General features: G+C 40.5%; 3 protein-coding genes across 4 annotated transcripts; 2 read left to right on the top strand and 1 right to left on the bottom strand.

The window, feature by feature from the left end:
• Positions 1-820: 820 nt before the first annotated feature.
• LOC145911194 (receptor-type tyrosine-protein phosphatase alpha-like) lies at positions 821-9156 on the top strand. Of its 2 annotated transcripts, XM_082998455.1 has the most exons (18): positions 821-1005; positions 1712-1800; positions 2576-2811; positions 3426-3522; positions 3587-3663; positions 3941-4075; positions 4307-4348; positions 4899-5036; positions 5426-5571; positions 5811-5946; positions 6289-6392; positions 6686-6825; positions 7120-7196; positions 7270-7404; positions 7677-7811; positions 7877-8040; positions 8359-8494; positions 8641-9156. In XM_082998455.1, the coding sequence occupies exons 1-18, from the start codon at positions 971-973 to the stop codon at positions 8704-8706; spliced, it is 2088 nt and encodes a 695-aa protein (XP_082854581.1). In that variant the 5' UTR covers positions 821-970; the 3' UTR covers positions 8707-9156. The 2 variants fall into 2 exon arrangements, with proteins under 2 accessions (XP_082854581.1, XP_082854582.1); XM_082998456.1 differs by lacking the exon at positions 4307-4348 and having other exon boundaries at positions 828-1005.
• A 371-nt stretch (positions 9157-9527) lies between these two features.
• Positions 9528-27551, top strand: LOC145912644 (periodic tryptophan protein 1 homolog). Its single transcript, XM_083000188.1, has 14 exons — positions 9528-9699; positions 9949-10021; positions 10277-10346; positions 10640-10734; positions 10787-10892; positions 11153-11272; positions 11336-11436; positions 11510-11589; positions 12117-12213; positions 20729-20790; positions 25969-26080; positions 26494-26706; positions 26912-27017; positions 27221-27551. Exons 1-14 carry the CDS (start codon positions 9554-9556, stop codon positions 27472-27474), a joined length of 1635 nt encoding a protein of 544 aa, XP_082856314.1. The 5' UTR covers positions 9528-9553; the 3' UTR covers positions 27475-27551.
• Positions 12210-15821, bottom strand: LOC145912645 (uncharacterized). Its single transcript, XM_083000189.1, has 4 exons — positions 15385-15821; positions 13366-13433; positions 12700-13052; positions 12210-12419 (listed from the first exon to the last, which is right to left on the bottom strand). The coding sequence occupies exons 1-4, from the start codon at positions 15783-15785 to the stop codon at positions 12234-12236; spliced, it is 1008 nt and encodes a 335-aa protein (XP_082856315.1). The 5' UTR covers positions 15786-15821; the 3' UTR covers positions 12210-12233.
• Positions 27552-27827: the final 276 nt, after the last annotated feature.

The raw sequence follows: 27827 nt of genomic DNA, 5'->3' as shown, positions 1-27827 counted from the left end.
AAAAATGCCTGCGCATAGCTTGTTTTGACGATATAATGTTATGGGAGTAACAACATAGCGGTATACGTTGCAGAATAACTGTCGGCTTTGAAATGGATGGGCACGTTTTTTTGTAGAAGGCATTATTTTAAAGGTTTCAAAGAAAGGGTTTAGTCATCAGTTCAAAATAGCTCGATTTTTAGGAACTGATATTTGGACGGCCCCAATTTCTATTTCTGTCGATAAAGAAATACAAGTTCCGCAACTAGGGACGTTATATGTTCAGTTATATTACTTGGGTCTCGGGTGGGTTCTACATGCAGTACACTGTCATAATTTTGGATGGCTTGTTTGCTTGTAAGACAAACGTTTGCAGGTTAACTGCAACCAAAAAGTTATTGCAGGACATGTTAGGGAAAGGAATTAATTCAAAACAGTAAGTTGGACTTTGGTTGCCAGACAGTTGTCTCCTTTGTGTATTTTCAGACTCAGAAAATAATTCCTTAATTAAAAGGTATTTACTTTCAAGCTTAGATTGAACGTGACGAGCGTATTTGTAATGACGCCGATGCAGTCATGCATGAAGTCAAGACAAGGGTTCTCATACAATGAACAGTGCTGGTTAACGCCTTATCACGGTTTGGCACCACAAATATATGCGCCTTTTTGCCAGAGACAGTCCCATTTGCATTTATACTCCGACGCTCGGAAGCACAGACCGACGGTTGTGACGTCACATGCTTCTCTGTGATATCATAGGCCTGGGCCGGCGCAAAAGAGCGGAAACGCTGCTTAGGCTCAACGACTAGCAGTTCATTCATAGGACGGTATGTTGCGGTGTTTGGTGCGCTGTTCTTGTTTGACTGTAGTCGGTAAGGTTGCAGTGGGTGGTTGCTTGGTAATGCAATGTGTTTACGGGGGCGCTTTTCCAAGCTAACTCAATGTTGTTGCCTCTGACAGGTCGTTTAAATTTGTGTAATTGCAGTGCACTATGCTGAAGAAGTCAGCATTTATCGCAAGGTTAAGGTTAGTATGATTAATATGTTGTATTGTTGTTTTTATAATAATCACATTTTGTGAGTTAGTGGAATGATTTACGTAACACAGGAGTTGCCGACTGCCTGTGTGTGTGTGTGTGTACGGTGATCTTGCTTTGTATATTTGCACTGTCTTTTTTGTATGGGATTGTGTTTACGTCACAAATATGTACTTGTCACTGATAGTGTCGTAATAACTCGTGCCTGTCTAGTTGTTCTCCTGGTTAGAAGATACGGCTGACTATTTTGGTCCGATGAATACACGTTTGACGTTCATATTACGAACAGAACAGTGCAAGTCCCTGTTTAGAAGCGTTAAAAATAGTTGTATCCCAAGGTGACTGGAGGGATAACATTTACTGAACTATAAAATGGCGATTGATTGATTGCTATATAAGTTATGTTGCCTATACTACATAGCACTAAATGTAGATACACCATTCGATTCGCAGCATATGATTATGTATGTGAAGTTTCAAACAAGGTTTTTTGTTGGCATTATTAAAAATGCTAGTGTTGTGTATACTGGCGCACTACGTGGTTGCATTTCTTACAACAATTTTACCCTAAAAGTGTTTTTTTTGCATGGAACCGATACTATTCGTTAGTGACACGAAACAATAGTATTCTGCCACACAATATCGGTGCGTTCCCAGAGGCCCAAACAAACAGAGTAATCTTTTGTTTTATTACAGAGGCAAGAAAAAGAAACCTGATAACAATGAGAACGTGGTGACCCTGAGTGTGACACCCAAGGATCCAGAGCTGCAGAGCCAGCCACTTGGTTAGTGCAATACCCCTCATTTGAACTGCCTTAACTACCAGGCAGTTAATGACAATACACGCGTAGTCGTAATTACCGCGTGTACACGAGTTACGATGTTTTGTCGTTAGTTTGACAAACCGCTGACCACGTATATCCGGTCGCTGATGAAATGTGGCCATTAGATACAATAGTTTATTTTGTTCCTGCCGCTGCCTCGTGTTGGGTAACCCTGCGTTTTAAGCAATACATGAGCGATTGTTTTGTCCCATACTGTACATCTTGAAAACCAAATTTAATGAAAATTTTCGATTAGGGCAGGCCTTTCACCTAAAAAAATTCTTAAAAATAATTGTATTTTAGGTGCAACGCGAAGGCGTGGTCTTTTTGTACTTAAAGTCTGTCATTAGCTCACAGTCAAATTTTCAGGCCGCGACTGAAACACTGAGTTTGTTGCAACATCCTTTCGTTTAAGTGGAAATGTTGGTAAAGCAGCACGTAAAGTCAATAACGTTGTCGGGACGTGTTAGACTGAAACCATACATAGATTGGCTAATTGTGTTGCGCCGAACTAATGAAGTACTCGTCGTTGAATTCACAAGAAAGCTAAGTTGCACAAATTTAGCCCTCAGACAATTTTGACCGTTCCCATGTTGGTTTAATTTAAGTTTTTATACAAATATCGTTAAGAAAAAGCAAAACTCTAATTAGATTCGTATTTATCTGTGTTCATTAAATCGCATTTAAACGTTTTTGTTGCAAACACAAATTTGACTTGGTGTACATTTTCCTGCAGGCAATTCGCGCAATTCGTCGCAAGCCTCTTTTACGCCCAGCACCGATGACGTCAGCGACCCTAAGCCCAGCGATGTTAGCGAGCGGGAAATCCCCCAAATATTGACCGACGAGGAGGAAGACGTGGGGAGTTCCCCTCCCCGACCCGAGAATACGTGCGTCGACTCCAAAGATTTAATGGAGAATTTTGTGACGAAGCACGCTGACGAAGATCGACTGTTTAGAGCACAGTTTGAGGTAAATGTGACGTTTTCTGTGGCTCAGCTGTATTTCCAACGTCACCCCCACGTTTATGCTGGCCTCGACACTTGTTTGGGCGTATGTTGTCCAGGAGACACACACTTTAACGGACGGTTGTTTGTAATTGTCCAATCCACAGCTTTACCACCACACAATCATTGAGAAAAAGCTTGACTCGGAATCTGTGTTTACGATATGTAGTTTGTTGCGCCAGCCATTGTTAAAAGACCGCACTTGGAAATTTCGGTTTTAAATGTTTATTGTTTTGTTGTGTGATTTGGGATATTTATTCCCTTCAAGACTACACATAATTTGATTCGTAACTGCGCAGAGTCGATAACATCTGCTGATATAATTGTTGGGCATATTATACACACCAGGATTTTAGTTGTTTAATAAGGGTTGTTTGGTTAGTTGCTTAGAGAAAACAAATCCACGTTAACTTGATATAGCCGGCAACAGTACGGGGGTAGAAACCTCTACTGTTCAGGTAACTGCCCTAATATGGAGCTAAAACTCACAACCGTGCCTTTAAAAACAGACCTAGGCAAATTTATGTCAACGTATTCCATTGTTTTAATCCACATCCACTTCCTCCTTTTGTATTTCAGATGATGCCTCCAATTGTTACGTCACTGAAGCCGAAATGCGACTACGCCAAACGACCTGAGTTGAAAGACAAAAACCGTTATAGAAATATTGTTACCTGTAAGTATTCTTAATATTCTTAAACTTTGAGTGGTTGTCGAACAACCTTTTAATGACGTAACAGGCGACGACAGCCGCGTCATTCTGTCTAAGACGGAAGATGACGAGCATTCAGATTACATCAACGCGTCCTTTATCGACGTAAGTTAACGTACGCACCATAAAATAATGCCACATTTGGACTAACTTTGTCAGACAAAAACCTTGTTCAGTCATAGGCCTCAAAACTATTGCATCACATTGCTTGGTACTATATATCATGCATAAAATGTCCAGTCTTCTCATGTAAGTTTGATAAAACATTTAAAAAATGATTCAAGCTTTAGAGATTTTACAATGCAATTTTCCAAAGCAATACAAGCAGTGTTTCCCAAAATTTTTCTCGTCCAATCTTCAAATCAAAATCACAATATCACAGGGTTACAAGGCGCCGCGAAAGTTTATTGCTGCCCAAGGACCCAAGGACAACACGGTGAATGACTTCTGGAGGTTGATATGGGAACAACGTTGTTACGTCATTGTTATGATTACCGAACTTTGGGAACTCGGACGAGTAAGTCACGTGATCGGTTAGACATGAACTGTTTGGAATATGCTTGTTAGTTTAGTAAGAAATTGAACCTAGTGTCTTTGCCATTCCTGTGGCAATTGCACACCATGTTGTGTACGCTTTAGGTGAGAACACTTCTGATGCATAAACACTTATTTCCAAACACTTTTTAGCAGTACACCATATGGTACCGGCGTCAATTAAGAGCAAAATGTTTGTTTTTAACTTCTTTAGTTTGGTCAATACCGCATACCGTCGCCCTTCCAAGGAGGACAGGTAACACCCCTCCTCAGTTAGTCTGTACCTGGGGTTGTCAAAACGGGGAGGGGTCCCGTGCCCCCCCTCAAATAAACCCCAATCGTTGTGACCAACTTTTATGTTGCCTTTTGAGTCTGTAATCGTCGTGGGTTTGAGCGCTTGCCGTGTAGTTATTGTTTTTGTTTACGTCATCCATTTACGTTCGCCTGCGTGACGTCACGGTTATTTTGGCCATTACGTCTAGCGGCGCGTTGACGTCATACGTGTGCTCGAAAACTTTTTTGTTGATTGACTTTCACTTAGTACTGATTGATATTTTCAATTTGTAACAAGCTCAGTTGTTAAACAGGATGGGGTTAAAATGTACAAAAATATAACCAACTGGAATATAACTATAAACTGCAATGTTTTCACTGTCCATGTGTCAGCGTGTAGGTAAATCATACACAAAAACAAACATTGCACTAAACGCTATTTTTTTCTGCAAGGCATCCACGCTTGAATTTTGCCTGTGTATTATGTTCGGTATGCGCATGCGCAGAAATTTACGTTTTGCAACGATTCGCAGAAAAAGTGCGATCAGTACTGGCCGACAGAGGGCACCACGGAGTATGGAAGGGTGCGCGTCGAAAGTGAATCTCTCCACGATTATGGAAGCTTCACTAAAAGGTTACTCAAGGTCACACACAGCGACGCACCGGATGAGGTATGTTCCAGTCAATACCATCAGGTTAACTTTTCGATCAACTAATGTTATAGGACAAATACTCTGTGGACCCGGATAGTTTTCTTGTGGTCACTCAATGCCAGCTGAGTGTTGTGTTGTAGTTTGATTGTCGTTTTGCATTGCACTGGACAGCTGTATTTCAGACAAAGTGTTATTTTGTTGCGGGAAATCTGCCCAATACACTCTTGTGACAGTTTGTACAAATGAAAAATTTGGTATAGATATAGATAAAGCTTATTTGGCTGCGATTATAAGTTGCGTGACCTTGGAAAGCTGTTTTATTCATGTTGAATGCGCTACGCTGTTATGCTTTGATGATAAATAGGCCCGTTTGCGATGTACCTAATACTATTTTGTTGAAATTTCAGTCCCGCACAGTGTCGCACTTTCAGTACCGGGCGTGGCCAGACCATGGGGCCCCGAAAACAACATCTGAAATATTTCGGTTTCGAAATGCGAGCCTGGAGGCGCAACCGGATTTGGACCTTGCTGGCCCCATCCTTGTACACTGCAGGTATTGCATGGTCACCAACTGTGACAGCATTTTGGGGGAAAATGGTTTTAGCTGCAGCTTTGATACTTGTTTTTGCAGCGTTGTGACATTCCAAAGCGTTGTTGCATACTACAAAATTAATTATTTTAATACGTTTCTGTGCTACTGAAACCAATAGGGAATTTTTTTTTCATTCGTATTTCCCCCAAACTTTTGAGTGAACGGTAGGCTATCTAACTGAGCACTGACTACAATCGCAGCGCTGGCGTTGGGCGAACTGGAACTTACATCGCCCTCGACATCCTTCTCAACCAACTTAAAGAGGAAGGAAAGACGGACGTCTTCAACCTGATAGTGGAACTTCGATTGAAAAGAACCGAAATGGTTCAAAGCTTGGTAAGTGTTCCTGTATACCAGAGATGTAGGTCGGGCCGGATTTTTGCGTCTGGTTTAATCTCAAGTTAAAAACAAATCTAGCCTGACATTAATTTCGCTTAACTTCTTCTTAAAATCTTGTATTTTTGTATTTTGTAAGCCTCTAAAATGCTGGGTCCCTCTTGCAACCCCGATACATATACGCATTATGCCAAACTAATATTATTTTTGTTTCATATTTGATGCTAATGCATTAGAATATACGTTACAACGTTTATACATTTTCTCCACAGCCCTTTATCATCCAGCTTTTACACACACTACTTATCATTTATATGGTGTTGACTGTTTTACTCATTCCAGGACCAATACGTTCTGCTTCACAAACTTGTTGCCGAGTTTCACATGTACGGAGTTACAGACTTGACTGTTGAAGAGTTCAAACAAAGGATTAAAGAAATGGTGGAGTAAGCACAAATGTTTTTTTTTGTGAACTGTCACGTATACTGCGCAACTTAATTCTGAATTCTAACCTGGAACATCATTTGGCATTTTTCCGAGTATAGTTACTTCTAATACATTTATTTACTGTGATAAAGTGTTAATTACCCCATGCAAACGTCATCATGGTGTTATTATTAATCTTTTCCAAATCCAGGTCGGTGTTTTTGAACATTTAATTTTGTGTACATTTAAGCAAAACGCACCATGCAAAGAGGCATCAACCAACCTCTGTAACCAATTTTCCTTTGATTTTCAGGACTAATGAAGAAAGTGGTGAATCAGGATTCGAATCCCAATTCGAATTGCTTTCCAACTCCAATTCGATGAACGGCAGAACCGGTTCGGGTGGTTTAGAAAAGAACAAAGCCAAAAACCGGGACCAGGACGTGGTTCCATGTACATGACTATTTTTGTTGCTTTGACAACCGACACCAAAAATGCGTTTTCCTTTAAAGTCCGATAACAAATCGTGAACTTACTGACTCACGTGTTTTTGTTGCACGAAATTTTCGCATTTAAAAGTGCATTTTAAGAAATCTTTTGAATTTGAAAACTTTTCGGTAAACTGAAAAAGTATGTCTTACAAAGTTGTTCAAATGATTCTCGTTAATTGTTGATTCCCTGTGTCTTGAAATAACAGTAGAAAACCCATCTAATGCCATTCATTAAAAGTAACTTTAATCTCAACAGACGACCACAGCAAAGTATTCGTGGGAATGCGACCAACGGAACAACTACCTTTATACGTGAACGCCTCAATTCTTCAGGTAACTTGCTAAACTTTGCTGTACCTTGTTAATAGCGTTGGCACTGTACGTAACAATTGCTTTGATTTGCCAGGGCTATGACGTCAAACGTCAGCTCATAGCTGCTCAGTCGCCTATGGCGGAAACAGCAGAAGATTTTTGGCGTGTCGTCATGGACAATAACGTCACGTGCGTCGTCATGACGACTCCTACAAATGTCGGCGAAACGGTAGATTATTAAGCTGTCAGTAAATATCCTTCTGTTAATGTAACAGACACTTGGTACATTAACTGACATCGCAGCCAAGAGCATTGCATCTAGCTAAATAAAAGCCACTTTTTGTGAACCTATATGATCTATAACCATACGATAGCTGTGATCGTAAGTAAGGGCACTCGAATTGGTGCGTTCCTGCCTTGTAATGCGATGGCGTGTTGCACTTCTACATATGGTTCGTAAGGTTATCTCGAACTTATAAATACATTTGGATATTTTTTTAGAAGCTGTGTCATCCCTACTACCCCGAGTCGGGTTCACTTGAGGTCGGCGAGTTAACCGTGCGGAACGATGCAGCACGTGACCACGACGGCTTCCACGAATGTTCATTAACCGTGACAAGCAGCGAGCGTGACGCTGTAAGATATTTATCGTTATGGTTTAGAAAATTACTTTTCTAGACAAATATTTTGATCATTGGCAGAAATCCCAGACCATAACTCACTTGCGCCTCCCAGCGTGGGAAGACGCTGACGTCCTTTGTCCGGCGGGTGGCGCAAGTTTAATCTCGGTTCTTGAGATGGCGACGCGAAAGGTCGATGAAAAACGTCTGGAGGGCAGTAAACCGAGATTGTTGGTCCACTGCAGGTGATGCTACTGTCAATACTGAAACTATTTAACAAATAAACTGTTTCCAAGCTAAAAGAATATGATTCCATGCACATTACAAAGTATATTATGACCAAAAACACCAGTTTTATCAAAATCCAACAACGTGTACAAGAGTGCAACTTTTCATATGATAAAACCATTTGCACAAAGCCGTGCCAGTCTCTGTTTATTTCACCATAGTTTTATAATGTTTTGTAAATACAACTGTCCATGACAATTCTGTTCAAGCTGCTGGTTAGATTGATTATATAAGATCCTTTAAAAATCCAAACCAAACGTTAAGTTTTAATACAGTGACGGAGCGGGCCGCACTGGAATTTTCATCTGCCTTTTAAACCTGATCGAACGATTTCAACGTGAGGAGAGGATCGATGTCTTCCGAAGCGTCAAAGATGCCAGGGATTACAGACCAAAGATGATAAGGACACATGTACGTTGCTTTATAAACGTAGACTACCCTGTTAAAACCTTTGCACCTCACACTATATGTCTTATCACGTTATATGATTTTGAATGGTGCGGGACATTTCCCTTTTCTCCATAAAAATTGTGAAATTGCATATTTTTATCTTGCAGGCGCAGCTAAAGATTTGCTATGAGGTTTTAATGCAGTACATAGATTCAAGACATGAAGAGGACTGAAGAAAAATGTCACCAACACAACTCATTTTGTCACAACGATCTATGCAGTCCATGAGTCTACGCAATGCACATGTGTTACAATCTCTTGGTACTGTTGCAGTTGGTCTAAAGCCTTACCAATAATTTAAATTCGAAGGCTTTCAGTAGCAATCTATTTTTCGACTGTATTTTGGTTTGTTGCTGTCGCTGGAAATGCTAGCTTTGACGCTGTCATCGAAGAGATATTATGCGTGTAGTTATTTCGAAGCAAAATGTTTTAAAGTTTGAGCTGTCCACGAAGCTCGTTTCTTGTTCTTTCAGCATTATCAGCGTATTATCCAGCTCTATCGTTTTGTAAACTGGTCTATTGTCATTTCTTCACCTTTACAAATTCTCACCGCCTGTGCATTAGTGGTGGTCGTTATTTTTTTGCAAATACAATCCTTTATTCCGTAGTACTGCAGGCGATGATGGAACGAAAGTCGTGATGTATAGTTGTAATAAAATACATTTTACTACTAAGTTTGAGTTTAATAAATTAAGTTTCTGCTGCGATTACTGATAACATAACCAAATGCGGTGTCGTCACCTGCTTATGTTCAGTTTGCTAGCATGCTGCAGTACTGCTCTAGTTCCAAACAACACGCAATTACAAACTATGCCTTTTCTGTTCATTCAGTTTAATATCAAGTCTTCCAGGGTAGCAGCCACAGAGAAACAAGTTGGCCAGTTGTTGGGCAACTCAAACCCCCTTTTTATATATAAACTGCTTCGGTCCGGATTACGCGAAAATGTTCCACGCTGGTTCGCGGATTTGTTTTGTTTTGGTTGCTGATTGTTCAATGGTATTTCTCATGTACTTGTTGTAATGGACATTGAAGATGGCGAAACTGCTCCTGGTGGTAGCAGCCAGATATTTTGCTTGCGTTGGGTAAAGCGTGAAGCTGCCAAATTGGTTCCCGATAAAATTCAGCTTTCTAAAGATGAAGTACAACAAGCAATTGAAGAGGGAAGGTAAAATGCAAATTGTTAGCATTGTTTTAGGCACATTATTTTTCACCAAAGATTGAAGGGAAAACTGTTGTGTGAATGATAAGATGTGAAAGTATTGTCAGATTAGTTGCTGTTGATTGTCTTAATCTGTTCAATATGCATTTCATTTAAGTTTAAAATTGGCATCATAGTTTTGTTAACTAGGTTAATGATAAAATTTAATGGAAAACTTGGTGAAATTTATTATTTCAGCCCATTAATTTTTTATAGTTCCAAACTCAAGCAAGACCCAGATGAATCAGAATCTGATGACAGTGATGAGAGCGAAGCAGAATCACAAAATGTGTGACTTTCTTGTGTGCACAGTTGAAATATTACACCTGCTATGCCAGATTGAAAAATTTGTTTTTTGCGCGGAGGATTTTGTTTTGGGGATCGTTAATTGTGCAGACGATCACAACGTTTTTTTGTATGTTAATGCATTAGCTAATTAATATTGCGCGGATTATCGGTAAAAGAGGATTTATTGACATTTTTTGCAGTCTGGCTGCTATGTAGGTCTATCTTAAACCAATACAAAATCGCTTTTTATGTGTAGATCAAAACAGAAGAGGAAGATTATGATGATTTAAAGGAGTTTGATTTGGACAACTATGACGATGAAGAAGGTTGGTGATTTGTTTTTGCTTTCATTGGGCACTTAATGCAATTCGGGTCTAGTGTACAATTGTGCATAAGTATTCTCTAAATGCTGTGCCATACAACACCAAATGGTCTAATGTGAGAATCACTGTTAAATCAGGGTAGGTGCGTTTTTTCACATGTATCATAGCTCAGTGATGTTACCCAACTGGATCTACATTTGTGGTTTCTATCATATGTAGAACATCATTGTACACTAGACGCAGAACCTACAGGTGCATTTCATCACTGAGATCTAACTGTTAATGAATTTTATTAGATGTTAGCAATGAACCTGGTCTGTCAAGCCTGATTGTCTTTTCAAACAATGACGACGACCCATATCTAAAAAAAAACAAGGATGCTTCTGATGAGGTTTGTTCTCATGTACAGTTGCATATGTTTTTTACAACTGTTTTGTCCGCAGTCTGAAAATGAACTTGTCGAGAAGGAGGCATTGAAATTAAACAAAGGTGACAACCTTCTTGTATGTGGAAGATGCGAAAGGGATTGCAGCTTGCTTGAAATACATGGTGGGGTATTATTTGGGTTTGAAGGAATCTAATGCAAAAAAACTGTTGTGACAGCCTTTGTGCATTAACTAACATCATTACCCATTAATATTTATTGTTTAAAAGATGATGATTACATATGTTTACAAATCATGCGTACAAAAATGTCTGTAATGGCATGATAACAGTGATATGTGTCTTTCAACTTTGGCTTGCAATAGTTTTTGGTAATTTAACAAGCAGATGGAATTAATATTATACATGCTTTTATGTCCTTACAGTGTATAACAAGGACACACATGATTTCTATGTTCATCATGACATTCCTCTATCTAGTGCCCCCTTGTGTATGGAATGGATGGATTTTGATGCAGGAGCAGAAACAGAAGAAACCAACACAGGTTTATACCAGGCTGCATTTTCCATTTTATTTCTTCTTTATCTGTGATTTATGTATTTACAAGGAAACTTTGTTGCTATTGGAAACATTAATTCCTTGATTGAGGTTTGGGACATTGATGTTCTGAACACAATAGAGCCAGCATTTACACTTGGAGTGAAACTGGTGAGGTTCAAACTTTGAACTTCAAAGTGTTTTTCATGTAAAGTTGTTCTATTTAAAATTTTAATTTTAACAGCGAAGACAGCGGAAGATGAAGCCATCTGTATCTTGCCATTCAGATGCAGTGATGGATCTGGCATGGAACCCTTTAGCCAGGTATTGTCATATACCATTAAATAATGAACTGTTCATTGCCGTAGTTGGAAAATGTTATCACCACTTGCAGAAATTAATAAGATTAGATAATGCAACAAATTTAATCGGGCAAAAAGTGTCACAAAAAGTATTTTGGGGTCTTTTAAACTGTGAATTGCTTCTCTGGCTAAAGAGATGCTAAATAACTCTACATAGTGATGAATATTTAGTTGTGTCAATTTTAGGGGAATGATGTTTTATTGTTTGAGTTCTGCTGTGCAACGAACACTGTCTGATAACTTATGAGCAATGGCTGTACCTTTTCTCCATCTCTATATAATTTACTGTCTGTGGAGTGAAATATTAAAACATAAAAAAAAACTCTATGACTCTTTGAAAGATGATCTTTTAATAAAAATTTCGTCTAGGTTTCTTGTGGTAACACTTATCAGCGCGCAGACACGATACATTTAACAAACAAATCAACGTAAAATGATCACATTTAAACACCAGCTAAAATCACACATATTATTTTTGTGTTGTTTTAGACACGTTCTGGCAAGCTCGTCCGCCGACCGCACGGTGGCGCTTTGGGACCTGCGCGCGGGAACGCAGTCGCGTGTTTTTCGTGACCATCGCGAAAAGGTACGTTACGCGATATGACGTCATGATGTTATAGCGCTGATCAGGTATCCGTTGAAGGTGATGTAGTTGCCATGGTTACTGAACACAGCGTAGCCAGGTGCGTTGTAGCTGCGTAGCCACACGGTGTCGCCTTGGCGCAGTTTGAGCATGACGTTCTGGCTTTGCATCTCACGCCGGTTCGATTTGTTGTCGTTGTATACGAGTATCTGCGGGAAAAAAGCCACGAAATTTGATTACGTTAAAAAGTTTTCGTACTTTCTACTTTGCACGTATGGGTTAGTAATTTGGAGTCAGTTTAAATATGTAGTCTCCATTGTAGCAAGAAATTCCAATGGATGACAAAATGTCGCCTTGAAGTTAAGCAAATGTTGCCGTAATTTGTAACACCGCAGTACAAAATACAAATATGAACTTTAAAACCAACGACATCACAAAGTTGAATGCAATAATTTTCCTAATTTTTCGCACGATAGCGCCACCCATCACCTGAAAAGTGTTCTCGTTCTTCATGAGGGCAACGGACAGGGTCTTGCGCGGGTATTTTCCCACCGTGAAAGCGAAATAATAAATGCCGCTTGATGGCGCCTCGAACTGGTTTCGCTCGCGGGAAAACCCCTCTCCCTCGTTGACGAACACGCGATCGAAGGCGATCCTGCCGCGGTTTCGTATTGCGCGGCCTTTTCGGGAGTCGTGGAAGTCGTTTTGTTCCCCGCCGATAAAACTGGTTGTCGAGGCCACGGAAAAAGCTATCACTCCGCTTTGGGGGGTTTCCCCTCGAACTGCGTGACGCCTGGCCTTGGTTTTGCCCTTTCCACGATTTCTATTCAATCCACGCCGTCCTTGAAAGAAGAGTGAGTTGCCACGATACAAACTTAACGATTAAAATAGGATTTCGTTTTAAGTGTTCATACAACTACGTTTCTAAATCAAAACTATAGTAAGGTTTTCTGAAATGAAATTTCAGCGTTACCTTTCGCATGACACCGACTACCAATAACTTTATTTTTACGATTTACACTAATAAAAACTGTCCAACGATGCAAAGTTTTTGAATATTTTGAAGTTTATGTTTTTAAATAATTGTCAACAATTTGTAAGTTCAAAAGTGGATTGATCTGACTTTATTAATTTCCCAAGACAAACATTACATACCCGTGACGTCACCGGCGCCTGTCTTGTCGTGTTGTTTTCTGTGATCATGCACCAGTATATATGTAATTCTATAAAGACGTGTAAACAGGTTAAATGTAATTCTAGAAGAATATAACGGTGAAATTTCAGGAGAGAAAACCGTAACCATGTGTACCCATTCACTGCATTCATTGCTCATATAAACTTTAATCGTTGTCATCTATTCAAATATTAAGCAAAACAAGTTGGTTTGGTAAAAAATGACAATTGATAATCAATTTATGGGGCTGACTACAATCGACCAGCGATGTTAACGGTTGACTTGCCACGTTATAGCCATAAAAGCACTTGCTTCCGTAGGGATAATTAACGTATGATTGTAGTGAAATAGCATTGGGGTCGATGGAATTTTTGGGATAATTGGTTTAAATTGTTGATCTACATTCGCACAGCTGTCTGTAACCTTATAAGGAAAACGTCACTGATCCTGCGTGATATTAACCTCAATTCCAAAGTATTGAATTATCGCTTGACCTTGCTATTAAAAACCCTTTTTCACGTGAAACCCATACGCATCCAAATAAGGTCGGCATAACGAGGAACCAGCTGCGGTTCGCAACCACTCTCTTCTGCCCGACCTGCCACGAAAAGCATGCGGTTTATGCCCGAACCTCAGCGCCCGCCGAAAATTTCGCTGCTGTCTGGACGCACAAAGCCGGCGGCACGTTCCAAACCGTCTCGGGCTGAACGTGTTTCGATGTTTGCAGATCAAACCACAGAAGTCGCGCTTGTGCTCGCCTTGCGTTGTCGCACCCCAAATACGTGATGTCCGACCAAGGCTTTTCAATGTTTGCGCGTGCGTTTATCGCTATTACAGCGAGGATTTGGAATACTCATAACGAACGGCGTAACTTACCTCACTTATCACATGCAAAAATGTTGGAATCATTGTTGGAAAGTGAATTTGTAGCACTTTTTTAATTATAAATGCTGAAATCTTATCAAAATTACTGTTCGCATAGGGAAAGCTTTCTCGGAGGTTGTTAAAAGTTTCTTTAACGCAAAAAATCTTGGAAAGAACCGCATGGTGCTGTGTTGTCTGCAACGGTTTCCGGTTTCTTGGTCGTGACGGCCGTTAGGTTTTATCGTACGATTTTTATGTGTCGTAAAGTCGCTTTACGGTAACCCCAAAAACTATTTTCAAACTTTATGGTAAGGTATCCCGCAGTGCACCACGTACACACACGGCTGTGGTACAGTATTACTATATTTTATTGTGCAGAAATGGGGTGTACTTAGCCATGTTTAAAATATTATTTTAATATTATTTGGAATTTAAGGGGTGATTGGTATCGGTTGACTGTGTTAAGTGGCCACATAATTGGCGATAGGTTTTTGAAAATCAAAATCAAAAACAAAAATATAGGCATATTTACTATACTTCCAAAGCTATATTCTATCAGAAGTCTATGTTGCAGTGGCAGAACGTATATGTGTTGGAAGAGGGGTTACAATCATGTGAAAACTTTTCTGACATTGTTGACCATTGTGGTACTGCACGTGTCCCAATGCTACAAAACGTTAAAGAAAGTTTGCGCATTCCTTTAAAAGTTAGCGGCACTTGAAACCCAATTTTAACGTCTTTGTTGCTGTGGAACAATACAGCGGTCGGCAATACCGCCCAGGCGGTTTGAAGCAACTTACAAACGCGCCGCTAATTACCACTAAACCCAACCTCTGTTGGGCAATCCATCAAAAAAACGCTCGAGCACGACCCGCAGTCTCACAGCCCACCGCGAGTTTAAATCCCCACGAAGTTCGAAGGAAAAGAGATGATCTTATCGCCCGAAGTCGCAACGTTCCAAGCAGCTGTGGTTCTACCTCTACCTCCAGTTAAAAGTTTACGAACAGAAGTGGTTCAATACCGGGATTTTGTGCGTATAAATGTCAAGGCTCTGTTTTCGCAGAATCACAGCGCGTTTGTGTTGCAGTTTAAGAGCATTGTTTAACGCAGGCAAAGTTAACTTTCACTGTCATTACCTGTCTCCTTGGTCTAAATAATATTCCCTCGTCTTGGCGTTTCGCTTCCGTTCGTGAAACCGCACTGTTTCCATCATTTCGACGCCGTCCGTAATATTGACGGCAAATACATCTGTTTTCCGCTTTCTTTTCACTGTGAAGGTGTAAAAGCCGTCGTGTGGCACCGCAAAGCTTCCACAGACTTTGGTACGCGCAGTATGGACGAGTTTGGTTTTAAATACATCTCCATCCGCCACATCCATTGCAAGCGCAAGTCCGATGTGTTTTCCAGGCTTTGAAAAATTTTTGCGGGAAGTCCTTAGCGCGGCAGATTGACTCTCGGTTTTCCGAAGTTCGCTTGCAAGTGTTATTGACATGATAGTTATCACAGTTAAACACTGACACATGCGCTTTAAGGCCATTGTCAAACCAAATGCTACGCCGTCCAGCTGTTGTGATCACTTGTAAAAAGAAGGTAATATTGGTAAATAAACATCTTATCCACAACTTAAAAGTTCATTGCGGATGCTGCCAGACATATTTATTACATCTGTTCTGTTAAATATAGTTGTGTATTTCAACATTTCGGTTGCTATGCAGCAGAATGTGGCACATCGAAACGTTGAAACTGTTTGCCAGAAGAGCCGTCTCATAGTTCTAATTTAATAGCGTTACAGGAAAATGTAACGGTAAAACTACTCACTTGTCACAGAAAGTGTTGGGTTAGTCATTAGCTTTGTTTGGCAAACTTGCGACAATGTTGCGAATGCGTGAGATAAGTTAACATGTTTGATTTACCACCAAGTCTGCCAAAGACACACAGGTGCTGAACAAAGTTAAAAATCGTATTCCTCACTCAGTTTTCCCACACACACATGAATTGCTTGAAATGAATGTCTGTTTGTTAACTGTACACGCTTGTTCTACGTGAAAACTTAACCATTCTGTCTCAAAACCTTCGACTTGTGCCACAAGATACACACGAGTCAACACTGTTTATGAGCGACCTTTCAATACGCCATGAACCAAGCCGTAAGTGGGCGACCTCTTCATCAAAAAAACTCATCTCACTGTCAAGACTCCGACACTGCGTTCTCAATACGAGGCGGGCCACTATTTACAAGTGCTGAGCCGAACCTTCATCAAAATTCCGCGCGCTGTCGTAATACACATACGCCGAAGAGATTTACTGTTTCTTGTGTTTGCGTACGCAGCACAAGCGAGTCGGGCCAGTCCTAATTCAAACCATACCCGGCGCCCAATTTCTCATGCTTAGACCCCGCAGACGAAGTTGGCCGATATATTTGTGAGTTATTGCGTTTCGCTGCCGGCGCCCCGTCGATTACAGGGTGCGTCCGCGCAATTGAAGTCAAGTTTGATTTTTGCTGGCGCTTTGTTAGCGAATATATTCCATCGATCAAGATCTCTTGTGTTTCGAATAAGTCGTTTGTCTCCTTTAAAAATTTAAAAATGTTTATAACACCAACAACTTCTCTTATGTGCATATATTTTTGTTTATCTGTGCACAAAACGAGCACAGGTTTCTGCCCAAGTACTTTTGCCTTGCAAGAGAAAGCGACCATAAAAATAGTTTTTTTTTTGTTAAGTGCTATTGATTTGTGTGAACTTCTTCATAAATTCCACAATCCGAGAACTAAACGATGCATGTGACCACCCTGGGAACTTATCATACACTTCAGTGATTTCGAATTTCCGTGGTGCGGGTAACTTCTCATTAACCATACTTTCCTTTGTGTTAGAAATTCTTTCCGCCCACACAACTATAAAGCGATTACGTGTTGGTGGATTGCCAACGTTGCTCCGGTTAGAACGAGTTAAATCAAGGTCGTTTGTCAGTACAAATCCCATTTTTCGGTCTTGCCTGCGCTGTGTCATTTACGTCATAACATTCGCGGACACTTGTTTTTTTCGCTCCTGTTTGTGTGCTAATTTTAGATTCATTGACAATTCCTGATAGAAGAAACATGTTTTCATGAGATTACGAAGGAAAGTCGTAGCAGCGCGATGCGGGATTGATATTAACTAACCAAGGCAAATATAATTAAAAGCCAAATGATTGTACGCGTATCACATTTCTATCAGCTACCGCTGTTCTGTGCTCTCTCTTAAACTCCACTCCACTCTAAGATCTCCCTACTTTCCTCGTTACAAATTACCCTCATACATAACTTTCCGAAACTACCTTTATTGCAAGCCACTAATACGAGTGTTGAAATAAGCTAGTACCAGCATCCCTAAGCACTCCTTCCCTTTCGCTGCGAGTAACATCCAACTCGACTACCCGCCAACATCACGTCGCGTGTTTGTCCTATTATTGCGTAACCCCCAACCGGTCTCTCGCGGTGAGAATTGTGACGTCGACGCCATTGTGATGCATGTGCCGTTGACCCGGTTTTGGTGGAGTCTCTCTGTGAGGTGGTCCAACCTCCTCTGTGGATGGTGTTTAGTGGTGTCGTGTTTGATGAAGATGCTTTTGTATGGTTTGTTTATTTTTAGGTAGCCAAGTTCATGCAGTTGGTATGTCATTTTTTTGTATTTTCTGCTGTTTTAACTCCTTCCATACAATGCTACATAACGTTGCACCACCTTCACGGTTTTTCATCAAAAGGTTTTTGGTTTTACGGATGAAATTACATGAAAGTTGTTACACGTGTAGTTGAGTGTAGTCAGGATTTCGTTCCGTTCAAATTGTGTGACGTGATACAATTTCACTGCTATTGAGTCCTTGTTGACATTTGTCTGCCGTCGAAGTGCCGTGTATTGGAATACAGTATCGATCACTTGGCAAATACATGTTTACCACTGCTTGTTACACATACCGAGCTTCCGTTGTACAGTGCACGAATTTGTTTCAACGCAGGGCGACAAAGATTTGAGGTTGCGAAACAGCAATTTATTACAAGCAAATGCCGCCATGATGAAAAGCAGCGCTTTCCAAATATTACAATCCGCTCCAATACAGGATTTAGGGTTTTAAGACGTGTCACAAATCCTACATTTCCTTTATTTGTGGTATAATTTTCTGCAATTACACCCAGTTGACCAAAGTTTCCGCTAAACTTAGCTATTAAATTTCACTCCAATAGACTTATTGCACCTAAAGTCCGGAGATCTGGTATGGATTAAACTGAAGGTCAACAGTTTTTAATTCTCTTTACAATATTTTGAGGCGAAGCAGAAAGTCAGACATAAACAGTTGGTTTAGGGGATTTCAGGGATTACGCTCACAACGATTAAGGGGCAAGTTGCAACAAATCCTCGACCATCTAACAATTATTTGCGCACTTTGAATTTTTAGTGCTAGTTAGTCATAGTGGCAGTTTTAAAGCCGTACCATAAGCGCGTTTAAGTCGGCGAAAAGAAGTAACGAACACAAGATTATGTGATGCCTCTTACTTGTTTCCATAGTCTTGCGTATAGTCATAGGTTTTTATTTAAACTGTATAGATTAGGGAGATTTGCTTGGCGCTATTGTTTTGACGCAATTCACTGTTTTCTGTAAAAAACTGCTTTCCCCACACCCGCAAGCACCATTAAAACGTGCACCCAATGTCTTTAGCAACTGTTTCAATATGCATTACAACCTATCCCTGGCGAAGATTGTGAGTTTTTAGAAGTGCGACAAAATCTACAAATGTACAAAATCTACTTCCGCCAGTCAAATAACTTTACGCAAAACAAAACATTCAAAACCTCCGGAAAACACCTTTTTATGACGTGGCTCCGATCAAGTGGAATCCCAAAACACAAAGAAACTTTTAAAGGGATCCGATCCCTCCTTTTGTTGACAAGTTGTTGGCCGCACGAAAACATACCTCTCATCTTATCTTGACTCAAATTGTGACGCCACAAAGGGTTATTGTCAAACTCACGTCTGAAAGTTTATATTTGCGTCTGAATGTGGTTTATTCGCGATGGGAGAGGACTTACTCACACCAAAACTGTGTCACTGATTACTAAGAAGGCCAGACCACAGGCAAAACGCAACTTACCATCAAAAGCGGACTTGTAAATTGCGTCTTGTTTGGCCCAAGGGCGCTTATATTCTGTTGTTACTTTGTAAAACGTGCCCAGACCTGTCCAGTGTTACGCATGAAACACCGCAGTTGAATTTTTGCACAGTACGTATTTCAGCTAAGTTGTTAGAACGCAATACCCATGCTTCTTAACCGTAGTTGCGGATCGCTCACGTTTAAATGTTTGTTTTTCGCAAGCGTTTAACGTAAAAGCGACGACCAGTTTCAGCCACCATGCTTGTAGCCATTTGTTATTGGTTGATCAGAATAGTTGTTTGTTTACGTTTCGGTGTGCTTGACATATTTAGGATTTGACCATTGTTTTTTACGACGATCTTCTCTCCCTGAATCCGCGCTACAGTTTCGAAAGACGAAACAAGTCAAGACCCAGGCAGACAAAGTTTACATAACCCTGCCGGATTGACGGTAAATTTTACGACGCCATTACGTGTCCGTCGAGCATGTGACCTCTTGGGTACCCACTGAGCCCACTCACATTAAATTCCTCACATAACCGGATCATTCCAGAACGCCCTACCCTTGCCACACCCTTTAACAATTGTGACGTCACAATCACAGGCGGGTCTGACGTTTGTGCGGTTCGCGGGAGTCAGCGTTTGGCGCAAAAATGGACTCGGGGGCGGTTTGAACTTATCGGTGAAATGTTGGAGGCACAGAATTGGCAACTGAACTGTTCCGTTGTCCTACTACTGGACAGGCGACGTGGGGCCATGAGCAAACCGAAAAAAAAACGACTAAATACTTGTGTGGAGAATAGACGTATTGTTCTTGAAACTTGACGAATGTCAAAGCCGGGTGAAAAACCACAAAATTGTTGATGTGTGTACTTATAAGTTCTTTTTTTGAAAAGAACAACCATGAGGTTCAGTAGCAGTAGAAGCCAAACGCTTGACAATGTTTTAATCACGGCATATTTTTTTCGGGTACGTACTTGGTATTTTTGATAAATGTGTCGTTTGGCTTGAATTGAATTCAGAAAAACTCGGTACACTTTATAACAAAGCACCCGCCTTTCTTATTCAAACAAAACGAATCCTACCTGTCAGCAATATCTGTTACTTGAAATAGAAGTTTGTCCTATTGGGTTTGTAAATGTTGAGCTCTCCGTTTGTTGGTTTGCATCATAAAACGCGATAAACCAGATGTTCGCGAAATAAACTAGAAGTTACACACGAGGCAACGGAAGCTATTTCTTTTATCTCCTAGTTCAAACGATAAAACGTGTTTGCGTTGCAATTACCGACGTGCTCACTACTTAGTTACATCACAGAACGGTTCTGTTGCGTCACACTTGGTGTTTGTTGCAGGTGCAGAGCATCGAGTGGAGACCGGGCGAGGTCACGTGCCTGCTCAGCGGAGCGTGCGACGGGTAAGTCATGTGACATTAGTATTATTCACGTCATTTTCTTCACAGTAACCAACAAGCACTGAAACCAGTTTATACTGTTAAGTGGAGTAAAGTTTATTTTGGTGAAAAGTTAAATAGAAATGTGACAGGAAGTGGATTGTTGGTTTCGGTCGAGCCCAAAATGCGTTGAAAGATTTTAGGGCGCTACCGGCGCACGCCATCAAAGCTCTGTCGACACGGTCAATTTGTTGACCCGTCATATACTGTCCTCCACCAATATGCAATGTCTGATATGTGTGTTTGGGGCAAAGCGGACATGCAGGAATTTGGTAAAGCTCGGTTTACGTTACTGGTAAGGAACAAAATCAGTGCAATAATCTTCTGTTGACACCAATCCCTGTATTACGCCCTGAACACAAAATAATTAAGATCCATTATGGGGATTTGTGCATCCGCCATGACACAAGTACGATGTAATGCTTAGAATAAATGCACATATCGTACACCCTAAAAACGAATGTTGAAAAACGTCGTGTAAGTCTACATTCATAAACCACATAACCATGTCTGTCAGCATTCGTTTCGGTAGTTTGTGCTTTTTAATTTCTAACAGCGGTATACCTTCATATTTGTGTAGTGACTGATACAGCAAGTTACCCAGACCAGCAAACACGCCGACGAATGAACTATTTAAAGCCAGACGCGAGAACAAGTTGACTCTATCCCTTTCCAATGTCGTTGATACAGCGTAAAGTGTGAATAATGGGGTCAGCAAGCTTTTGAACCTATTCCAGTTTACAAAATGTTAATGACTTCTCGTGCCCACACACACACGCAAACCAAAATACCTTTTTTATCACCATTGTGTCGCGTTGCCCTAATTATTTAGATTTTATTTTGATTGGCGTTTAAATGATTTTAATATATAAAAAATGAGACTAATAAATAGCACCCAGTTTTTAAAGTTCTTCCCTGACTGAACAAATCCCGGACATATAGAAAAGTATTGAAGTATGAACTCATAAACCACTTATACCATATATAACCATCTCGCGTGTCATTAGTTTCCAACCCAAGATGGAAATACTTCGACAAAGCACCATAAAATGTTGATAAACCGGTGTATATCAACTTTCACCTGATCGCAAATTCACAAAATGTGCTTCTGTAAAACTACCCTCCCGAAACAATGCTATACCTCCAGCATAGCAATGTCAATCATAAGTCTTCTACGCTGACCCATATCGTCTCACCTGCCGCAATACCTCTGCACCAAATACTTGCTAGTGGCCACAAAAAGTTGTCTTCTCCGTCGCGTCTTCGCACCAGACGCGGTTTTTCGTTTGTCGGGATGTAAAAATGCGGAAAAATGAGAACGGATCGTGCAGACTCGCCGGCACGCGTCTAGACCTTCAATAAACCAAAAACCTCCGTCGCTTTACCCACTTTCGCCTCGCTGGTGCAAAAGGAGGTCGATTGACTGCATTTCGCCATTCTGCAAACGACTGGTGTGGTTGTGCGGAAAGCTGAAACTGCGAATGTTTGAAGACAGTCGCTGATAAATTGTCATGAAATGGAGAATGTCAGTCGACTTTGGCGGCGGTCGGCGCTTTGAAAGATCATTTTGTGTTCCATTCATGTACACTTTCTATGTCGTTTGTGGGTAGTGAACCATCTTAAGGTGTTTGTATGTCTCAGGTAAATGCAGTTCTTGGTATCCCGGGAAACATTGATGTTAATCTTTGAGAATAAACAGCACAAAAAATGCAAAACAAAGAACGCTTGCAAATCTGCACACCGTCCTCTAACGTTGATCCCGAAGTTAATGTTGGATAAACACTTTGTAACTAATACCCATGCGCGTTTAGCATGGAAAAATAAATTTAAACCAATTCAGTCTTCAATTAAAATCATTTCTTTAGGTTTCAATAAATCTGTTCTGCTTTTTTTTCACATTCGCGTTGCCAAAACTCACGCAGTGAAACATCGTTTTTGGGTATTTTGTTAAACAGCGTAACGTATGCGCTTCTTTCGTTTTATTGACAATGAGAATGATATCAAGTCGGCCTAAATCCATGGTTTTTGGAAGTCGGCCTAAATCCATGGTTTTTGGAAGTCGGCCTAAATCCATGGTTTTTGGATGTGGTCACACAATCTCCATTTCAATCTCGTACCACGTGGGTCGTTGCCTCCAACTCAGAATAACTTTCATCGGAAACGTTGCCTGGAGTTGAGGAAGGGGTTGGTTGTTAACAGACGGTTGCGGAAACCTGACGATGATACAAAAGTGTAAGAAATGTTGGCCAATTGTGTCCGGGAGAAACGTATTATTGATGTATGACATTTCTTTCATGACGATAAGCGGTTTTAGCTCTATTAATTCCAATTGTTTCCGATGGAAATCCTGTTATAGTTCAATTAACATGCGTTTGCAGGATTTGATTCTGTTGGAAAAGGAACTGGATTGCATTCTTATACGACCTGTAACACATTTAAAGCATTTTACCAGTGACGTAACGTGGCATTTGTTCTTTTTTGTGAAAATGGGAAAGTAGACTTTTACGTAGATCGTTAAAGCAAAGTTTTAGGGCGACACAAACTCAGTTTAAAGGTGGTGAAGTTGATGTAACTCGATCAGCCGCAACCGGCACGCGCCAAAGTAACCGATCCCAGTATAACCAAACCTCAGGTCCTCGACAACTCGTGTAGTTTCACCTTGAGGTTGACCTCGCCACGCATCACTACACAGAGGCGCGGTACACGGACAGTTACCTTCATCCCAGGGTAAACAGGGCTGTGGGCGTCGTTTTTTAGGTTAATACCTTTGCGAACTTGCGGCACTTGCGCTTATGGGCGACGGAGGAATTTATGGCAATGTCTGACTTGGTGCAGCACGTGACGTCATGCTTCTTTTTCCAGTGTATCAAAACAATTGCTGAGGTTGTGACGGTTCATATGTGGCGTCTCCTCTGCAAATATAAACATTTTTGAATTTATTTTTTTTCTCTGCTCCTTGGTTCTTAAAGAACAGCATGGTTTCGAAATTTCGCTAATATGGTTGTGTCGCCAAATGGTGCAAGGTGCGTTGCATTTTTACGACCATGGTGGTCTGCATTATTGTAGCGATAAGTTCACGTTAAAGTCCGTGAAGATCAAGTTAATTGAAAGAGAATTTTCCGTAAACATCATGAAAAACTGACACGAAAGTAGATCAGGACATTTTCAATGAATATTAATTTTTTTTATGAACAAACTAATGTTTGTACATGAGATTAATAACAAATGTATGCAATGCCTTTACTTTTTCACCGGTGCCCAAACTTTTCACACAAAAAAAATATTGTTTAATTCGTTGTTAGTTGAGGGTATATAGCGTATTCTCAGCTGAAACACGACGAGTTCAGACTTTGACCCCAAGAAGCAGCCTTGTGTAAACCGGTCGTACAACTCTCGAAGGCTGCCTGTCTAATCACTGTTAATCATGGTGAGCTCCGAGCAATTAAAACATGGAAACCGGATCAAGTGTATTGACACACGCGAGGCCCCTGTGAGAGTCGGTCGACCAACAGTGTTGTTTAACATGATGTAAATCACTAACTGAAAAAACCCTTGGTGTTTTTGAGCCAGTTTAATGAAGATGGAGGGTGTTTTAAGTTGACAGATTTGGTTCGTTTTCACTGTGACATATTGGTTTGTTTGTAAAAATATCTTGTTTTGTTGGACTGTCTCGTTGAAACGAATCTGTTTAACTTAAGAAATTTACAAATTGGCATACACCGCGTGTTATAAGCTTTTAACTGCAATCACTGCACATTTTACCATCGATACCACATGTATAATGTAAATTATAAAAAGTTGGCAGTAATCCACATATTGGGGTTTAAAACTAAAGGGGGTGGGTTATTAGAGAAATGTTCATTTTACTCTTGTATATGTCACATTTTGTCAATAAAACGAAACTTCTGTGTGGTCTAACAACAAAGCATAAAGGTTGGCCGCTTTCGTTTTCGTTTGGATAAAAATAGTCACTCGTACCCACGGTTTGTTTTACAAATACCCCAACTTTGGCCCTTTTGGCTCAAACCAACTTCATGTTGTTGCAACAAACAGGGTGTGCATTTCGGGAGCGTGCATTCTGTATGCACAGCTGATCACGCATCCGGTATTATACCTGCTTGCTATCTTAACAACATTCCTAAACCTTGAAACGTTTTAGCGATAATCGGCCTAATCCCCTTTGCGGGCTAACGTGCACTGATGCAAGGAGCAGTTAAACTTTTAAAACCAACATTTGCAACCCGTAATTCACTTTCAGCTCCTAATTGACCGTTGTGCATTTTGTTTTTCCCGACTGTAGAAAAGTCAGGAACGTCCAAATTAACAATGCGTTGTACCATAAATTAAGTGACCTATTCTGGTTTAGTAATACCTTCTGTTTCGTTCCTTTGGTGAAGGTATAGATTTCATTACATTATTTTTCTCTATGAGAATGTCCTCTTCGTAAAAGCAATCGGTTCACAATGACTATTTGCTGTTGAATTTAAACGCAAGAGAAAGCACGTGGCCATCATTAGAAACCGCATATCGGTATAAAAACTGGGTTATGTAGGAGCAAGTTCAATGTGTTGCGCAGCTTTAAGATTTTCTGTAACTATTCGTTAAACCATTTAAGTGGCGCAAATGCATCGATTTGTTTATTGAGCCCCAGCTGCAGATGTCCCGCGATTGTGGGGCATGAAAACGGTTAACAAGAAGTTGCTTTCTCGATCTCCGCGTATCTTTCATCTGTTTACGTAAAGCGAAACGTTTAATGTGTGTTCGGCGCATTTGGAGAAAAAACGTTTTTATAAAAGCGACGTCTGCTTCTGGTTGGGCTGGTTTTGTGGAATGTCGGCGGTTTTTTCTTGCAGGATTGGTTAATTGAAGTGGCTGTTTTGACTGCCTACGTTCAGTTACGAAACCCGCATATACTTTTGGTTAATTTGCATCCAAGATGTCAAAACCTGAACAACGGTCATGGAGCAGGATTGTGAAAGATTACTTGTCGGCTAGACTGGGCGTTCTTCCCACACTCAATACATTGGGTTGGAAATGAGAGAATATATTGCAAAATGTTACTTCCTTCAATGCCGTTCCGACCATGCTGCTCTTGGATGTCCTGAAGATTCCTCGTAATGTTTTGAACTCTTTTTATCGCAGACGCGTTCTTTTGCTCGATGCAAGAAGTGAAGAAACGGCAACAGTTAAATGGAAAATAGACGGAGAAGTGGAGAGACTGGCTTGGAATCCACAACAAACCACATACTTTGCAGTGAGTATGACCTTAGTTTGACCCAAGCATATTGCGTCACAAAACAAGAGATTTTCCTTAATGTAAACCGAGGCCAAACCCTGAAGTCACGTCAATAGTTCAACAAATGAGCATAAGCGTTATCCGAAGAGAAAACTACCTGCTTTCAAAGAAAAGGCCAGAAAAATCCCGTTAATGTATGGCGGAAGTATTGCATAACACTAATTGAATTGTTGCAGCAAAAAACACACGGACGCTTTAGCGATAAACTGCTTTGGATTTTGCAAATTTCCAATTACACTAGGATGTCACAATTTGAGTAGGATGCTTACTCGTATTGGGATTCGGCCGAATCCTAAAAACTGATGTTAACCCTAACGAATTTAGATCCGTCTATCACAATATTCTCAAGCTTAAACCTGAATTACTTACAGGGCAGCAGCGACAGTGGAACGATCTATTACTTTGACGCACGGAGGCCAAAAACCCACTTAATGAGTTGGCAAGCACACGATATGGCCATCCCATCCCTTACCATGTCGTCCGGTCTGCTCTTCAGCGCCTCCAGCGACGGGTCGTTAAAGACTTGGAGGATTGATGGGAATAATCACAATTATACTTCACTGCTGGAAAAAGATTTAAAAATGGTGGGCTTGTTTGACACAGTTATGTTATAGTTAATAAGACAAAGGCTTGTTAAGTGCGTTTTTTTGTGTTAAAAAATTCAACTGTACAGCACGAAAGCAATACTTTACAAACTGTTTTTTTTTTGTTAACAAGCGCAACGTAACGGTCAGTTCAAATGCTTAACGGCAACAAGGTCTCAATTCCAAATGGTTACAAAATTTTCAGGGCATGGTTCATTGCTTTCATGCAAACCCCGACGTCAAAGGAATGCTTGCGATTGGTGGAGAAAAGGGCGGGGTCAGGTTATGGAATGGCCACTCCCACGAAGAAGGTTAGAATCGGTGCAAAATGTATATAAAGGCTAAATAAATGGGCATTACCCGTAACTTTGGTGAACGCGACCACGTTCATTATTTTTGTATTTCAAGAAGTATTGGTACAAGCATATATGTGAAATCACTGGCGGATAATTCAGTCGTTAATTGGTGTCCGTTCGTTTATTTCCAGTATTAAATTTTAACAACTTTTCCAAAGTATCAAAGCATCTGATGGAAAACAGCGACGAAGTTGAGGAGCCGAGGCAACAAGTTTTTGACGTCATTGAGACGAAACCAAAAGTTACAAAACCGAAAACGAAGAAAAAGAAATTGACGAACAATGTTGCGCGGGCAGAATCCATGCAGGTCCCGAAGCCTCCCACGCCAAAGTCGATACGTCATAAAACGAAAGACAAGAGACGTTTAATCTCGAAGAAGCAGAAGTTAAAAGCCCTTTTGGCGGACAACTAAAAATTCATCATGTTTTCTTTGTATTTCTCATTTTGCCTTTAAAATGAAACTGGCAAAGAAATGAATCATAATAATATGAAACATGCGTTGCAAATTGTTGGGGAGTGCAGTAGTTTTTTTACAGTAAATTTCGAGGCTGTTAGTAACGAAACAAGCATACAGTTTGGTAGTGGTTTGAGTTGATAAACAATATTGCAACATGAAAATAAGGTAGGGTTATGAATTTGCATGATGCCTGGGACAGAGACAGCAAACGTTATTTCTGGTATCTCAATGACACAAAACCCGCACTGCTGCTGCTCCAGAAACTTATACTCCAAAAAATTAGTCTAAATTCCCCTTTGTCTTCACTA

The sequence above is a fragment of the Ascidia mentula genome, chromosome 8 (assembly GCF_947561715.1).
Source record: "Ascidia mentula chromosome 8, kaAscMent1.1, whole genome shotgun sequence".
Taxonomy (NCBI): domain Eukaryota; kingdom Metazoa; phylum Chordata; class Ascidiacea; order Phlebobranchia; family Ascidiidae; genus Ascidia; species Ascidia mentula.
Note: the sequence above shows the minus strand (reverse complement) of the source record. Positions and strands in the feature narration are given on the sequence as shown.

Coding starts and splice junctions, on each gene's coding strand:
- LOC145911194 (XM_082998455.1), top strand. CDS start 971: ATGCTGAAGAAGTCAGCATTTATCGCAAGGTTAAG. Junction 5,572..5,810: donor CCCATCCTTGTACACTGCAG/GTATTGCATGGT, acceptor CTACAATCGCAG/CGCTGGCGTTGGGCGAACTG. Junction 8,495..8,640: donor CAAAGATGATAAGGACACAT/GTACGTTGCTTT, acceptor TTTATCTTGCAG/GCGCAGCTAAAGATTTGCTA.
- LOC145912644 (XM_083000188.1), top strand. CDS start 9,554: ATGGACATTGAAGATGGCGAAACTGCTCCTGGTGGTAGCAGCCAGATA. Junction 10,735..10,786: donor ACAAGGATGCTTCTGATGAG/GTTTGTTCTCAT, acceptor TTTTGTCCGCAG/TCTGAAAATGAACTTGTCGA. Junction 26,707..26,911: donor TGGAAAAAGATTTAAAAATG/GTGGGCTTGTTT, acceptor CAAAATTTTCAG/GGCATGGTTCATTGCTTTCA.
- LOC145912645 (XM_083000189.1), bottom strand. CDS start 15,785: ATGGCCTTAAAGCGCATGTGTCAGTGTTTAACTGTGATAACTATCATG. Junction 13,434..15,384: donor TATTTAGACCAAGGAGACAG/GTAATGACAGTG, acceptor ACGTCTTTATAG/AATTACATATATACTGGTGC. Junction 12,420..12,699: donor AGAACGAGAACACTTTTCAG/GTGATGGGTGGC, acceptor TTTTTCCCGCAG/ATACTCGTATACAACGACAA.